Source organism: Anser brachyrhynchus (assembly GCF_964034855.1).
Source record: "Anser brachyrhynchus genome assembly, chromosome: 7".
NCBI lineage: Eukaryota > Metazoa > Chordata > Aves > Anseriformes > Anatidae > Anser > Anser brachyrhynchus.
In genome coordinates, this window is record NC_137701.1 from 10,984,564 (window position 1) to 11,001,609 (window position 17,046).

Sequence of the window (17,046 nt, forward strand, 5' to 3'; positions counted from 1 at the left end):
CCCTCATCCAATTTTAAATTTAAATCCGGCTCCATCCTCCCCCCTTCCCTTCAATTCTATTTTACAAAGCATCCCCTGTGTTTAACGATTATCACGTAGCTTGGGAGTGGAGGGGGGGAGGAATCAGAGCTGAGTAGATCTGGTGGGCTTAAGTTTTTTTTTTTTAGAAGAGAGCTTTGATTTACAAAATACTCCCCCATCACAGCTGGCTCCACAACAACTGCTTCCTCCCCACCCTTTCTCTTTTCTAAATCTACTTTCTTGCCTCTTCAGCTCCTTCCCCCATTGGCAGGCAGCAGACAAAGCACGGGGCTACTTGTTCAGTTCCTTGCCAGCAGAAGGAAGGGCCCCAGCAGACCCGCATGGCTCACACAAAATCCGAGCCGGGCTGCTAATTACCGTTGTGCTTTTGGGGCGGTGTAAAAGGCCTCCTGCCCCGCTGCGACCCTCCCGCCCCGCAGGGCCAACACCACCACCCACAGCCTCTGTCCGCCTTGGCCCGGGAGCGCCGTGCTTCAGGAGCAACAAGGCTTGTACAAAGATTGTGCAAGGTTTGTATGAGGCTTGCAGGCTGCATGGCAGCTGCATCTCTTCTGACGCAAGGCCGTGACACCAACAGGCCTTCTACTTTGCAGCCTTTCCTTTCTCCCGGCTTAATTGTAACAAGCAGCTTTCTCTTAACCTGTTGTCTGGCCACTGAAACTGTTATTACAAGGTGGACAGCCTGAGCGAGCTGTCAAGGGATGCAGCGTGCAACGGGTCTGTCAAGACAAGCATTCCTCACTCACTGCCCTCCTTAGCTGATATTTCAGCTTGCGTTTCTCTTTTCTCTCCCACTCCGTAAGATATAAAATCCTTTGGACACTAACATCCTGAACCACGGCCAGGAACCTTGTTCTTCCCCGCTCCCCCAGCCCACAGCCCTTGCAATTAGAGGTAAACCGTGTAACTCACAGCATCTTTCCGCTGTCTGCTCCCACCCTGGGGCAAGGTTGCTTTGCACGAGCAAGGGGCTGGAACAAGCCAAGCCAAAGAAAGCACGGGGAGAAACAACTTACTCGGCCGCTTGTGTCCCTGAACGTCCTCAATCCTACAGCCTCACCTCCCCAAAGGATCTCTTGGGTGGGATGCAGGTTTTGGTGGGGCTTACAGGGCTGCCCGCATTGCTGAAACTTGTGGGGAAACCTCAGCTGTCCCCAGATGTCGTGCATGAAGGAGACAGTGGAGCATGGAAGAGTTTGGATGTGGTTCTGTGTTAAGCAGCCTCTTCTTGTCCCTGCAGGGGACAGGCTGCAGGGCCAAGGAGCTCTGTGCTCTCTGAAAAGGGACCCTTCACTCCTCTGTCTGTGTAACTGGCTCTTCCCAAAGCTCCCACCCTTCCTGCCCCACCACAGCGCGGGCTCTGCCAGAGACACAAACTAAGGAAGAGAAGGGAGATAAGGGGGGAGATTACAGGAGAGGATTCAAGGCACTATTGTCCCAGTTGAGGGGAGGCCTGTGGCACTAACAATGAGGAGGGCCAGCAGAGATCAAATCTCTCCACAAACAGGGCCCAAATTGGCCCCGCGAGGGGACCTAGCCTATTGCTGCAAACCTATACAGCCTTCCAGCCTTTCATCTTGCTGAAGTGCTGAAAGACAAGGTTGAGATCCAAACCACATTAACCGCGTATTTTGCTAGGACCCCCCGCCCCGTACCTTGCATCAACACAGTCAAAGCAGCTCGAGCTCCCCCCTGTCAGCACAGAGCCCTGTGCAAGGACGAGGATGACATATGTGATGCTCCCAAAGAACTGCAGCAACAGAGAGCACTGTCCCGTGGGGAGACCTGAGATCTCAGGTTATCCTCATCCCACCTTCCCAAGTGCTGTCTCCAACAAGACACACGAGGTACCACTGGCTCCTGCAACCAAAAAAACCCACAGAAAGCTAGGGAGCAAACCCACGGCCAGCATCACCGCCGTGGGAGACCTGCATCAGGGGTTAATCCATGGGCAGAAATAAGTGGGATTTTGCACAGTACACGCTGCAATTCCTGCTCACCCTGGGTGGAGAAGGACGGGTCAGGGTATTGCCAAACGCAGCAGCACCCCAGCAAACTTCAGGGGCCTGCCTCTGAGCAATCACTGCCCCGCCCTACAGCCAGTGGGGAGAAAAGGGATTCTCTACATGCATCTGCTCAAGTTCAGACACCAAGGAAAAATGCCTCACTGGCTAAAGAGGGAGCTGGGACAGCAGCAGCTTTCTGACTTGGGACAGATGATCCCCCCACTCTCCGTGACCAAGGGAGCTCCTGGCTGCTGCCCACCCTTCAGCTGCTCTGCTTGAAGCCCAAGCTCCAAGACAGGCGGTCCCATGAAAGTCACCCTCATGTTCTCCACCACCTCCCCTCGTCCCACGCACGCACACATCCCAGGCCTCCAAGCCTGGAGAGAAGCGCAACAGCACCATCCCCACATCCCTCTACTTCAGAATCCCAAAGTAAATCCCCTGCCTAAAATACACCATGAAATTGTTGGCCCCGTGGCACAGGACCTGGTCTCCCACTGTGTTTTGTGGGCAGTGAGGAGAGCAGAGCAGGAGAGACTCCAGCCTAACCCCCTAACGCCCCACACAAGTCGCATGGGTGGGCAGGGGCACCTTCTGGGTCTAACATCACCTGCTCTAGCACGGGGACCAGGCTCATTTCACACCTCAGGACCCCAACCCAAGCCAACCACCAGGATGGGGCTGCGACCACCCTCTGCCTTCAGCACAAGGAGGAGCCCGGAGCAGGCTGTGTGTGTCGGATCACCGGTGCCACGAGAGAAAGGCAGCCAGAGCCAGCAGTCCCTGGTGGCAGGATAGCAGGAGCAGGGTGGCAGAAAACCCTAAAACCGGGGCTCGTGCCACGCTGGGGATGCTGCAAATAACGTTTAGCCCAAATCTCAGCCTGCCTGCACTCCGAGCGCAGGTCCATGGCGTGCACGTGCATCCATCTGTCCGGGGCCGCCTGCATGCCTATGTGCTTTCGCATCCCCAGCGCGGTAATAAAACCCGAAACTGATCCGGCCTCCCAGGCTGGGAGCCCTGGCGGGGAGGAGCTGTCTGGATTCAGGGATTACAGCGCTACGAGGCCGTGCTGCCCGTAGTCCGGGATTAGCTGCTGTACGCAACCCCAGCCCTCATTCCCACCCAGATTAGCAGGGAGGCGCGCGGGGAATGCAGCATACAGCTGAAATGAAGCCACGTCCCGTCCCTGAAAAACACTCTCAGCGCTCTCTGCGGACAGCGAGACACCCTAAAAACTTGCGAACAAAGCCACAAAGCATCCCGTGGCTCTAACCCCTCACCCCCAGCCCAGGACCTGTCAGCAGCCCAGAGGGACACCAGCATCCCGGGGCGCCCAGCATCCCAGCTCGCTTACGGCTTCCAACCAGCCCCTCGCCCGTTTCTGGGCGAAGCAGCACCCCTTGCCTCACCCAGAGCCCCCCGTGCCCCGGCTCGCCCCTCCTCGGCCGAGCCCCGCCGCCCCGAAGGGCCGCGGGGAGGCAGGGGCAGCCCGCCGCCCGCCCGCCATTACCTCAGCAACCCGGCGCTGGCAGCGAGTGAGCGCCGCCCGCCGCCGCCCGGGCCTTATGGCGGCGGTGGGGAACCGCCTCCAGAGGGCGGCCCGGCCCGGCCCCGCCGCCCGCCCCCGGCCCTGGGGCAGCCGGGTGGGCTGTGAGGCTTGAGGGGGGTCGCAGGGGATCGTACGTGGAAGATAAATTGTTAAATGAGTCGGGGAGCGCGGCCCCATGAGGGGGTGCGAGGCGCATCCAGAGCCTCGCGGGGCAGCTACACCTGAGCCCACAACAGCACCCCCCCTTCCTGAAATACAGAAGAGATTGTAACTCTTGGGCACGATTCTGTCCGTATCACCACTAAAACTGACAGACTGGTTTGGTGTTAGAAGCAGAGAAAGCCTCAGTCACCAAGTGACCAGAGACAGGGAAGGGGGGCAATCGGCAGGAGGGGAAGAGTGGGTTTAGTTACCCAGTTTTTGTGTGTTTTTTTTTTTCCTCCCTGCCACGGTAACACAAAAGACCAGGCAAACTAAATGCTAGATGAACTACAGACAAGGCAAACTAAAGACTACAAAAACTAAAGACTAGAAAAACTAAAGACTAGGCATAACCGAACTAGGCAAAGAGCGGCAGCAAATTCTCACCTTACTCCCTCACCACAGGCAAGAAAAAGTAATGCTGAGGAAAGCTCATGGGATGCAAGAAGCTTGCTAACTAAAACTGAAAATTCTTTCCGTCACATTCCTCCTCTGCAAAGGAAAGCCCTGCCATGCGGGGAAGAGGAAGGGGTAGGTCTGTGTTCATCTCCAGCGGGGTCAGTCTGTCTGTCTTTCCTGGGGAAGATGTGAGATTAGACAGCAATCTACCTGCCAACAAAACAGCCTGTCCCTGGAGCAACACCACGAATTGCACGACTGCTGAAGCCTGAAAACAGCGCTGACAGCTCCAGAGGGTCTGACGCACTCCTGTACCACCAGGCTGCTCCAAAAACACCAGATAATGCAGGGCAGGGGCTTGGCATCCTGCTGCCCAAACCCCGCTGCTGGAGCGCAGACACACACACAGCACACGTATGGCTTTGAGCCCAAGACACCCAGCCATTACTGAGAAACTCATGAGCTAACACGTTTTAACTGGCACTGTTTGGAAGTTACAGGGCATTTCAGCAACCTGAGAGCTTCGACACCACCAAAAAGTACGTATTTTGTTTCCCTGGTGATGCTTAATCTTATTTCCACAGGCAATTAAAAGCTTGCCTTAAAACCTGTTGGAAAGTCTGTGCTTAAAAACAGACCATGTATTTTTCCATGAAAGAAAGCACCTAGTTGAAGTTTTCAAACTTCAAGAGAGTCTGGGATGCAGCAAAATAAGGCATTTTATTCTGTGGCAGAAAGGATCCACTTAAAAAGAGTCCTAAAAGGACTCCTACTTGCCAGCAGAGCAGTCTTAGGTTTTAAAAGCAGATTGCTTTTATAACTGCGCTTCATTTCGCAGCCAATGATGCCTTATCTTGCCCTCATCAAGCAGCAGAGTCAATGGATGCATCAGATTTGCACCCCTGCAACTGAAGGCACAATTAGCTTCAGGTTTTCTGCCAGCAAACAGAAGATTAAGCTGCGGGCATTACACCTCCTGCAGCTCCAAGGACACACTGAAGCCTGCCCAGCCCTCAGACCAGCTGGCAGCTCCGGTTCCTGCCCCAGCTTTAGGCAGGCTGAGCTGGGAGTGGAGCCCGGGCTGCACAAGCTCAGCCCCATGCTTCCCATACTGCAATTTTAGGTGTCAGGGAAGGAGAAGAACAGAGGGATGAGCCTCTCACTGTCCTGCTGATGGAGCAGGTGAGATGAGATGTACCTCGTTTCCCTCCCTGACCGTCACTCTCCCCGGATGAGGATGGTTATGTCCTCCAAACTTCACAGCTGTCAATGAGCAAAGCATTTTGGCATCTGCTTAAATGCTGAGTGCTCGTTGAAGTCTGTGAATGTTGGCGGAATTGAAGTATGGTGAGTTCAGACAACGACAGGCTTATGGTTAAAAATAAGCATGTACTGAAGCACTTGGCTAAATCGGGCTCCGAAAATCCTAAGCAAAAAAAAAAAAAAAAAAAAAAAAAAAGTATTCTAGCAGAAGTCCAGAGTCACTTGGACGAAAAAGCAGAGTGGTTTTTCCTTACTTGGTGTGCCAGAAAATAACATCAAGTACTACAGCCTCTCCAAAAATACCATCCAGCTTCTGCAACCCCAAAGCTGCTTGGCTGCTTGGTGTCCAAGAGTTGCAGGCAACCTCCTCTCTTGCATTTGTTGAGAGCAGAGCCCTCGCTGCCCTCGCTCCACTTTCCAGGTTCCTCCCTCCAGCTATCTTTTTACAGAGAACACGTTCCACACGCAGGAGGGACGAGCCCATTCCCTTTCCGTTATGAAAGCCAGATTTTACTCAGCGTTCGGGGATGAAATGCTTGAGCAGTAAGGAAAACAACACGGTCTCAAAAAACCACACAATGTGAAACCATCCCCCTGTAACACAGCAAACAGAGCTGCAGAGAAGCTGGACACCCCGGATAAGATCAGCACAGGGTTGATGCCACCTGCTTGGTGAGATTAGTTCATATCTGCTGCTATTAGGACTGCTATTAGAGCCACTCCAATGAGGGGCCCCAGGAGATGTGATCTCCGAGACAGTCCAGCAACCAGAAACTCCTTGTACAGACACAGCTGGGCAGGCAAGATGAGTTCTTATGAGCCCAAAGTTGCCTCCCTCCTGGGATGTGGATTTACACCATGGGTACAGGGCAGCACTCTGCCAATAAACACGTGCAGCAATCGATCTGTAGTTTGGCACCAGTGGTTCATCAGCCCAGACTGATGTGAACAAACCATAAAGGCTACTGAGTCCTGAACATCAGATGACTGCTTGACAAAGAGAGCAGCCCCAGCCTCCAGCTCCAGGGCTGTGCTTTTGGGGTTGAAAAGTGACCCGTGCTACCACGCTGCAACCCTACACACTCATTGCAGCCCGTCACTCATTAAAAACAAGTTGTTTCCAGATGCTGAGGAAAGTGGCAAGCTCTTCACAGAGGAGTCCGTGGCGACATGCCAGGGAGGGACCGGTCACCTTCACAGGATGCTGGATTCATCTCGATGCACATTTCTTGGGGTTCTCCCACCACGACCCTCTGCTACCTGGGGTCCACGGGCAGCACGGCACGGGGCATGGTGTGAAGTCAAGGCTCCACTGTGCTCAGATACTGTGCCGGAGATAAACACATGTCAGGGTGGGCTCTGACCCGTGGAGATAGGTATGGCAGGAGGGGCGGACAGCAAAGACAGTGTTAGCTCTGTTAGGGAGAAGTCAAGGAAAATGCAGCTGAATAACTTGACTCAGGGTATTTGGCACAACATGGTGCTGAAAGCCAGATTACTGCTTTGTTTAACTGCCTGTCCAATATGCCTGTACTATAGCAGCATCTTTTTATTTTTTTTTTTCCAAAAGCACAAATTTTTAGTGCTTGCAGTAAAGGGGGCGGGGGAAAGGAACAGAAAATCAGGAATTTCCCACAGTCCCTGCAGCCTCTCCCTGCTGCCATTGGGAATGAGGGCTGAAAGTCTCCCCACTTTCTCTTAAGGCTTCCTTTTCCAACTGGGAGTCAGATGGAAGCTAACACCCAGCCCTGCCTACTTAAGTCAATAGATAAATTAAAAAGAAAATGCAAGTTGGCAGCTTCAAATGCTAGAAAGACTGGGGGGGAACCAATAAGGCAAAGTGCATGTGTGTGTTGGGAGGGGTAGCATTTCAATAGCACATCAAACACCAAAAAGGGACAAAGGGAAACATTTCTCCATTGCGCACGAGAGGATCAGCAAGGCGGGAGCAGCATCGCCGAGCGTGTGCGCAAGAGGGTGTCCAAAGGCAGCAGCATCACGCACAGGCGGGGAACAATGTGCTGGCCAGCACCGCTACCGCCAGCCAGGAGTGCAAACACCCACGTTGAGATGACAAAGCCAGGGAGAGCCCGAACACACAGGCGCCTGCAGGAAATCAGGCTGTGATCCATGAAGTGCACAAAGGTAAAAGAGCTTCCTGCAGTCCTGGGAGTCGGTGCCAGTAGGCTGCTGGATGGAAATGCAGCGCTCATTTCCTCCCTCCTCTCAGACAGCTAGTTCTCTGTTCTCTGCCGGTCACGTTCCTCTCTGTATGAACTGGATGATGGGTGGAGGAAAAGACGCTGCGCTGACAAAAGGAATAAATAGATGACTACATCAGGAGTCACCTCTGAAATCGCAAGGCAGAAAGGAAACAAGCAGCGAGTGCCCAGCAGGCAAGGCAATGACTGTGGTACTGCCCGGTTTCACTTCCCCTACATCAGAAAACAATCAAGCCATTTAACGCCAACCATGCCTAAAGCAGCCCTAAGCAGTCGCCAGGAAAGCCACAGGTCTCCTGTCCAACTCTGATCTTTCTGGTTTGGAAGAAATGCAAGAGGAGGAGGAAAGGGGAAGAGAGCAAGGAGGAACATGCTCCCAACTGCTGCAGCACAGGCAGGTGCTGGTTGTACTTGAAGCAGCACGGGGAAAGACACTTTTACCCTTACACACCTCCAAGGACACCAAGGTCCTTCTCCACTGAAGGATGAAGCGAGCCGGGGTGCCCCAAACTGGAGGAACCTCCAGAGCAGAGCCCGGGAAGCTGGGAAAGCCACCACAAGGCACATGCTGGTGGTGCTGGGTGGACGCTGTGCTCACACTTGTGAATGTGCTGTGTTGCCTTGTTTTATAGCTACAGGAACTGTGGCACAAAGAAGTCAACCTCCTAAAACCGGAGAGTGAGAGAAGAGACGTGCAGGCAGGGTTGTGGAGATGACCACAAGTTGTCCTAGGACGAGGCTCCTGCTCCAGCTTCCCTTGCTGTGGCCCTAAACCACAAAACCAAGCACTTGGCGAAATTGCAGCATGGGACTTCCCTTTCTCCTCCATAGCATTCACCCGTTAGATTGAAGGTTCCTGAGATTTTTTCACAGACAGACCCTTGTGGGCTGGTTTCCAGCTATGCTGTAGCTCCAAAGTTGTATTTTCAACTACTCCACTGCAACAATAAGGAGAGAATTTAAGAGTACAATTTTAGAGAAAGCAAGCTGGGCTCCTTGGGATTTTGCAAGGCTCCAGCATCTGAGGTTTTAAGGCCCATACACCAAAAGGCCTGTGACAGCCTGCAGTCTGAGACTGGTGTTTTCCAGGCTGAAAGGATGCTGCCTTCAGCGTTTACCTCCTGACAAGTGATGGTGAACAGCGCTGACTCAGAGAGACAATATAAAGCATGCAGTGCCTCACATGTGTCTTAATCAGTGGGGCCACCCAGGACTTGAGCTGCTCTTTGTCTTTCTCCTCCAAAGACACAGCATGAGAAAGGTTAATGCCCCTGTCCAGCCTTTCTGTCGATCCCAGCAGGATTCACAGCCATTGATGCTGGGAAGTTTGCTGAAAGCCAAGCACAGGTAGGGCACGCATCCCTGCGGGATCTGCCAAGGGAAGGGCCAGCAGAGCAATCAATTTACCATCTTCAAGGCACAGAGGGCTTTCAAGAGAAATCGATTGGCGGTGTGACTAGGAATATTGCCCACGTAGCTAATAATTATCTAAGATGGCTCTCTCCTTCACAGCTCATTTCTGCCTTACTCTTCTTTGACTAAATGGAAGTGTTACCTATGGATGTTATTTGTGGCTTCATAACCTCCTGTCATTGGCATTAGTGCAATTTATTTGAATACGCAACAGAGCGTGACCGTGAGTTAGATAAAACAGGACTTTGAGCAAGAAACCCTGCCTGGAGCAGTAAAGCAGCTAGCAATGAAGATTTTCAGAGGCACTGGTTTTTATATAAACACTATTCAAAACTTCTCTCTCTACGTAGCTCTGCCTCAGACCAGCACTACGACATGCATGCGTCAAGGGTAGATTCTCACAGAATTTGGGTTTTCTGGGTTTAACTTTGTGCCAACAACAAGTGTTACATGTGGCACACCAGGAGCAGAGAGGGAAGAAAGGATTTGAATTGGGATGATGGAATCCCCCTGCCTTCACTGGCTTCCTTGGGAAAAAGCCCTGCTAGGTGTAAAATGACTAAACGCTACACGCCGGTAAGAAATAAAAAAATCATTAAATCATAAATCTTTTGGAAAGGGGATCTACTGGGGAGATTATATTCACTTTTCATGGACATATTAATTCAACAGTGGCATATCATATTGTTCTCTGTGGGGAGAAAAGACACATTGTTTTAAAGCATGATATTTAGAGCAGTCCTTTAGGAAGGAAAGCAAATATAGTCTTGGCAAGGAAAACCGACTACATGAGCACTGAATAAGGGACATTAAAAGCAGGGCCCAAGTCCCAGCTGCCGAAACTCAGCATAGCTTGACTGGAGTTACTGGAGCTAAGCCCGTGCATGGGAGCTGAGAATGAAGGTCACCCCGATTTAGCTGTAGCTCCTTGGAAATGTTAAGTAAACGAACACAAAGGGCAATTTTTTACTCAGCCCATTGTGAACACTGTCTAGCCTGCTTGCAAAGACCAATGGCACACGTTACAGATGCATTCTTTACAGGTTTGACATTTCTTGGTTGGGTATTACCTGGCAGACTCCTTCGGGGCTCTGATCACTTCTGGGCTCAGCACTAGAAACGGCCAAGCCCCCAGTCCAGACAGATGCTCAAGATTTGGGTAGAAATTTGGGTACAACTGGCAATTGATGTAACCAGCTGCAAACCGTGGGCTCACCAAAGCCCTTCTTCGGCTGCTGCCTGGTCCAGATACCCTACATGCTGTCTCTCTCTGTTCTCCAGGAGTCCCAGGATGGCACATGGCCAGAAGTGTCTGCAGCAGACTGATAGCCATCTCCTGCCTAAATTGCAATCAGATAAAAGCTGATCAACACCTCCCTCCCCAAGGGACCACATCTGGCAGACATTTGAGGAGCACCCTGCACACAGCCAGCCACAGCACATGGAAGAGGCCTCCTCACGACAGGCAGCTTCCAAACAATGGAGCATCTGTGCTGTAGAAGTGGTGGTGGAGACTTTCCATCTAAGAGCACACTGGCAGCAAAGTGTTGCGAGAGTGGGAGATGCAGAGGTGGGACTGGTCTCACAGCCTCCTTTCACAGCTATGATTACACTCCACCATGCACGCCCAGCCTCTCTCCTGACCCCACAAAATGGTGCTAGGCACTTCATTTAATAAAAAACTTACGGGAAAGTTCTCAACAAATCTCCTCCCTGTAATTTTTTGCCCTTTAACAGTAATAAATTCTCCAGCAATTCTTGTAAGAGGCTGGTGATGCATCCTAGAGGACCTCCCCTGGGAACCACGGAGGTCCAGGGATGGTGTTCCTTTCACCTGGCTAGGGTAGCCCAGGTGCCTAGGTGTAACTGCTTGCCTTAGCCAAGAAGTGAAGCTGCGCTCACGATGATCTCTAACCCACCTGCTTCTATTTCCAAGACTGGCTTCCTCGGAAGAGCAGCTCAGAGCAACTTCACACAGCACCATCAGCACAAGTCCAATCACCCCAAAGGGGTTCAGCGTCGTTCTGTGGTGCTGCTGCTCTCATAACAGCTATGGGAAGACCTTCAACTTACATACGAGTTACCGTACAGTAACTGTTCATGACCACATCCTTTCTCTGTGATAACTCGCTATTCAAAGTAGCTTATTCCAGAGGAACAAGGGTAGAAGATAGCTAAAGCTTACCGCTCAAAATAACAATGCCCGATGAACAGCTCTTGAGAATATTGCAACTCATGCGAGTTTTAACCAGCTCAAGCACAAGCAACTCAACTTGGCCCATCAGAGAAGTCCGAAGATGGGGTTTGCTTATCACCTGAAATGCATGGGACATTTTGCACCAATAAAAGCACACGCATGCAAACTAGGCTTGGACTCTCACTTTTTCCTTTTGCCAACCCAGCTGCCTCAGTAAAAACTTTCCCATCCATCCCAGTGAGGTGTGAAACATGAAGCATCGTTGCTCCCACCAACAAAAGTGCACACAAGGCTGTTCCTAGGTAATTAAACGAATAGATTAAATTAAAAGGGCTAATGCAACATTAACCATGAACAGTCAAAACAACAAAGTCAGTGCACACAGACCACAAAGATTCTTAATGCAACATTAAGTCAGTTTTACGTTATTTATGTTTGCCATAAATGTATTTAACTACCTGCTTGAGATGAAAAACACTAACGAGGCAGTATTTTCATCCATACCTGGGCCAGGTTCCCAGCTGAGACAAGCAGTTCATACCAGCCAAACATTTGGGCAATTTTTTTTTTCTGTACAAACTCTTGTTGCTTGGGTCTTTAATGTTGGCTTTAGGTGCAAGTCACACTGGCAGCTGGTCATGGCCCAAAGCCTTAGGAAGCCAGAGAGGTCTTAGACTACTCCAGAGCTCAAGTTATCCAATGTGAGCACAAGAAGGAAGTGGTCTGCGCTTTAGCTTCTGTCCAGGGCCCCTGGAAAGTTAATCCTATCCGATTACACTCTTTCTTTTTTTTTTTTCCACAGAAGAAATAAACAGTCTTTTGTGCTAAACATAAGGCTGCCTTCTTTTGAAGGAAGATTTATCATCCAGGATAAATTCATGAGTTCATTCCATTTTTTGTCTCAGCTCTTCAAAGTGGTGTTTTTACTTTATGATCACTTGGTTCTGCCTGTGTGCTAAGGAGTCCCCACAAGAGGTGCCACTCTTCCTTCTCTTTAAAAATATTTAACAAAAAAGAAAAGCATGAATGTAGATCAATTCATCAGTTGTTTAAAGCCTGCACACCACATTCCACACATGCATGTTAGAGCCATACAAACACACGTGTAAGGAGTTGGGAGTGGTCTCCTTTCAGGCAGCAAACACCAGGATTGCAATCGAACACATTGTTCTGTGAAGAGTAGTTACCAGTGGATGACAAAATCTGCTCCGAAATGCCCCATGAGAGGTCCCAGCTCTGAAATAAGAAGGATGGGTTGCTTGCCTTCCCCACACCAACAGGGACTCTGTTGTACTGAACTGAAACCTTGAACTCATTACAATGTCACTCTGTCTTTGGATCCGATATCCTGTGGGGGAATCTTCTGGGAATGTATTTTGGTTCAGACTTGGGTCAAGGAGAGTTGACTTGACCTTAAAATAAATCCAGGCAATCTCAAGCTGAAGAGCTATTGACTACTGTTTGCAATACAATAAAGTAAGGAGATCAAACTCAGTTGAAACCCAGGGTTAACATAAATCCAAGGAGAAAGGGGAACAAGAATATTCATTCACTAACATGACAAAGGGGACATTTTTTTGCATTGGCAGAATACAGAACAGGGACTGAAAGTGCTTCCCAGGCAGCATTTTTAGTCTCACATATGCTGAGTGCTGTTTAGCTGGGCTGATATCTTCAACAGACTGGCAGTAAGATAAGAGGTACACAACTGTACGTGTGTGTGAAAAGGTTTTGTTGGCTTTTTTTTTTTTTTTTACGTCACTAGATGGAGTTCCTCTGTATGCACACAGGGCAGCTTTTGTGAGAGGTATTTTATATGGATCCCCAAGGAAAGATCTCAGCGGACAGGCTCTGAGCACTATTGTGTGCACGTGTGCATAATAACTCGCAGTAACTTTTGGTTTATGGTCCAGGAGAAACCCTCATTGTACTCACTGCAAGTCCAAGGTGAAATCCTGCCCCAGCTCATGCTAAGGGGAGTTGCACCATTAACTTCATTGAAGCTAGCATTTTTCCTCATCCACATTATCTTTTACATTTGTTGGATAAAGCTTTTTAACCAGGTGATACTTCCCAGGTCTGCATTGCAGGGATCCTGCGAGATGTTTCCTATCCACACAGTAGTATATCCTCAGAGAGAAGTGGCACATTCCCCACAACTCTCCTCCGTCCCAGAACTCATAATTCAGAAGCAGCGGTTTGACTCACCATCCCTTTGCCTAGATCCATAATGCAGATGTCATTCAATACATTCTTCAGCTTCTAAATACGTCTGGAATTGCTGGTGTCCAGAAAATGGTCAGAAGAAACCTCTGTCCATCTAGCAGTCAAACTGCAATCATTTTACCAAAGTTAAAACTTCAAGAGTGTAAAGCTGTCCTGAAAGGATCTGGCCTACACACTCCAGAATGAGTTATGAATAACAAGATCCAGCAGTCATAAAATAGTAGAATGGTTTGGGTTGGAAGGACCCTTAAAGCCCATCTCGTTCCAACCCCCTGCCATGGCAGGGACACCACCCACCAGATCAGGTTGTCCAAGGCCCCATACAACCTGGCCTTGAACACCTCCGGGGACAGGGCATCCACAGGTTCTCTGGACAGCCTGGGACAGGGCCTCACCACCCTTACAGTGAAGAATTTCTTCCTAATGTTTAATCTAAATCTATTCCCTTTTAGTCTAAGGCCATTCCCCCTTGTCCTATCATTATCTACCTAAGAATCCTTCTACATCCTTTGTATAAGACCCATTTAAGGCCACAATGAGGTCTCCCCAGAGCCTTCTCTTCTCCAGGCTGAACATCCCCAGCTCTCTCAGCCTTTCTTCATAGGAGAGGTGCTCCAGTACCTTAATCATCTTTGTGGCCCTCCTCCGGACTCGCTGTAACAGGTCCACATCTTTCTTGTGCTGAACATCCTTGAACATCACCTTCTTTTGTGCCTGTTAAGTGTCCTCAGAGCTTGCAGCTTGCACGCATTTCCAACCTAGAACAGCTGGCTCATCTCAGGGTAAGGAGAACAGCGTAGTTTAGTTTTTCTGCTGGCATTTATTATCCACCCCATTTTGCAATAAGGATCTGGTCAAATCCCTTTAGTCTCTCCAGTCCATTTCCACCACTCCTTTCTCCCGAGCACACAAAGAGACAGACACCTTCTTCTACGCATCGCCAGGGAAGAAGCAGAGCAGCTGAGCTCATTGCAGCGCAGAGGCACACAGGGCTGTGCCCAGGAACACCAGCAGCACGGACATGGTAGGAATGAATTCACCCAGGATACATCAAAGCAGGCAAGAGTGACCAGGGTAGATGTTCACAGGAGATGAAGCTGATCTCTGCGCCAAGACACGAGCATCACATCCCCCATCTGAGTGCAACTATTTCTAAACATAGCCCAGGGAAAGCTGCATTTTTTTTATTTCACTAAAGCCCATTTTATTAACTAACTTGCACTCTTAATGTAGATGATCCCATTGTTTAAAGAATAAATTATACTGCTTCTTCCCATCTCCCACTGGGATTGCATGATTCCTGGTCAGGCTGTATAATGTTTGATCTAAGAATGTATAAATTCATCTAAACAAAGCTGCAATAGAAAGTCAAGGTTTCAACCTCTATAAAGGAAAAAAAAAAAAAAAGTGGGTTTGACAAAGTAACACAGAGTCTCGGAATCTTTCAAATGGAATAAAGTATTTTAAGAGGGACTTAATATTCAAACTCAGCATTTCACATCTGCACACTTTAAAGCTGTCAGGAACCTCACCCCTGACTCAAGTGAAATCTCAAAAACTGGGATTCTTTCACCAGCGTGCGAAAATTAACACTTTCAATTGCAATTAGCAGTATGACAGCTCTGCTCATGCTTGGCTCCAAAAACAAGCTGCACATGAATATTCACGGCCAACCAATGCCATCTAACAGTAGCTTTCTGGTAAGGATCTGTCCTCCCGATGAGGACTGAGAGAAGAAAGGCATGGATCAGCCTCCCTGGAGTATCTTTACAGCAAGTGCCCAGCCACTGGTCACCTCCCAGTGGCTGTAGGATTAAAGCTCACCTGAACTGTAGTGGGGACAGCTCTGCTGGAGCAGGTCTAGGGCTTACAGACATGGAAGTGCAAGTGTTTTCTAATGGACACACACATCTTTCCTTCTGAAAAATATCCATCATCATGTCAGCTCCACTTCTCAACCCCTGTCTTTCCCAAGACATACATCTGCAGGATGAACATAACCCTCCCTTTTTAAAATTCAGTTCCACCTAGAATGGCAAAAACACAAAGAAAACTGGTTTTGGAAATTTTCCACCCATCAGCAGAGGTTACAGCAAGTCAGGGGACCTACACGGTCTTTTAGCCGCTACCTACCCCTTCTCTGCTTGGGTACACAAGTGCAAGGCAGTCAGAGCATCTGAGCCCTTTCTGCATGGCGTGACAGCTAGCACCAATAAAAATAACTGGAAGAGGAGCAGGATTATTGATTTCCATACTGTGAGTTTGTTATTTCCATAACAAAAAATTAAGTGGTTCTTTCAATGCACCAGTCTCCAAATCAAAGCTGCAGCCATTATATCTCCATCTCTCCTCACCAGTGTAAATAAGTCTGAACCAGAGGAACCAGGATAAAAAAAAATGCAAACGGGGTAGTCATTAAGGATAGGGGAGAGAAAAAGAAAAAATCCAGCACTACCTCACAAATAATCACATTTCAGAGCACACGAAGAAACACCTGATGAAGTGGTGAAAGCCAAGCATTCCCTCAAAGGAAAAAATTAAAAGTTACAAGCTCTATTACAAGCTCTCCCAGTGCACACTGACATGCTACCAGCCAGGCTTGGACCAAAGACTCTGCCAAGAGCTTTAAAAATGCAAGTAAAATCTCATTTCTTGGTGCTGTTTCATCCCCACGTCAGTATGAAGTCACCCACAGAACGTGAGCCGAGGGTTGTGATGCCCTGGGGAAGGAAGGCATGAAATTTACTGGAGAGCCAGAGGCCACCCTGCTCCACAGGGATGGCAGGATCTTCTGCTCCCAGGGTCCACCCCAGCACCCTTCCCTTGCACTGAGTTCACAAGGCAGAAAAGAAAAAAAAAGCAACTGCTTTCCAAGCGTGATATTACTGGCACTCGCTAAAGAGAAAAAGCAGATTCTTTGAGGCTCCTTTCCACTCTTAAATAGCCAAAAAGTTGTTCTCCAGCAGAACAGCTTTCAAATGAAAGGCAAGAAATATGTTTAGAGCTGATCTCAAGGCTACCGGCACAAATCAGCGGAGCCCTTGCTGTCCTCAGCAAAGCCAGGAGGGTGGAAAGCAGAGAACCAAGCTCCTCTGAGTTTAAAATATTTACTTGAAACTGGACGCCAGGAAGGTGAACGCAAAATCATGTTTGAAAGGAGATTGTGGCTATTTAAGAGATGGAAAGGCAAATTATATTTACAGGGCCGTGGGATAAATTTAACAACTCATCTGAAAGAAACTAAGATCCAATTAGGAATCCAAAATGAAATGAACTCCTAAGCTATTTATTAACTCCTACTCATGGCATTACAGAAAATTCAGTCTTAAAAGCAAGTAGCAGATAGCTTTGGAAAAGCCCTCTCACGTTGTAGAAAATTTTATAGGGACAAATCAGGTACTGAAGTTCTCACCAACAGTTGATTTGCTTGTCTGCCTTTAAAAGAAAAAAAAAAAAAGAGCAAAGAAGAAAAAGAAAACTGCCTTCCATTGCCTAATGGAAACTTCAGGCTAACCCTGGAAAACA

General features: G+C 49.1%; 1 protein-coding gene across 4 annotated transcripts in view; it reads right to left on the reverse strand.

The window, feature by feature from the left end:
* The window catches only part of ACKR3 (atypical chemokine receptor 3), a 34,760-nt gene that overhangs the window by 2,477 nt on the left and 15,237 nt on the right, over window positions 1-17,046 (reverse strand). The window contains exons 1-2 of one of the 4 annotated variants that reach the window (XM_080599462.1): window positions 3,562-3,577; window positions 1,698-1,902 (exon numbers count right to left, since the gene is read on the reverse strand). The exons of 2 other annotated variants lie outside the window; for them this stretch is intronic. Coding sequence is in view for 1 of the 2 variants with exons in the window: in XM_080599459.1 (XP_080455585.1) it covers window positions 3,562-3,777 (216 nt within the window). In the remaining variant the exon portion in view is untranslated. Of the gene's footprint in view, window positions 1-1,697; window positions 1,903-3,561; window positions 3,793-17,046 lie in introns of those variants that run through there. One more of the 4 variants, XM_080599459.1, reaches the window with a different exon arrangement.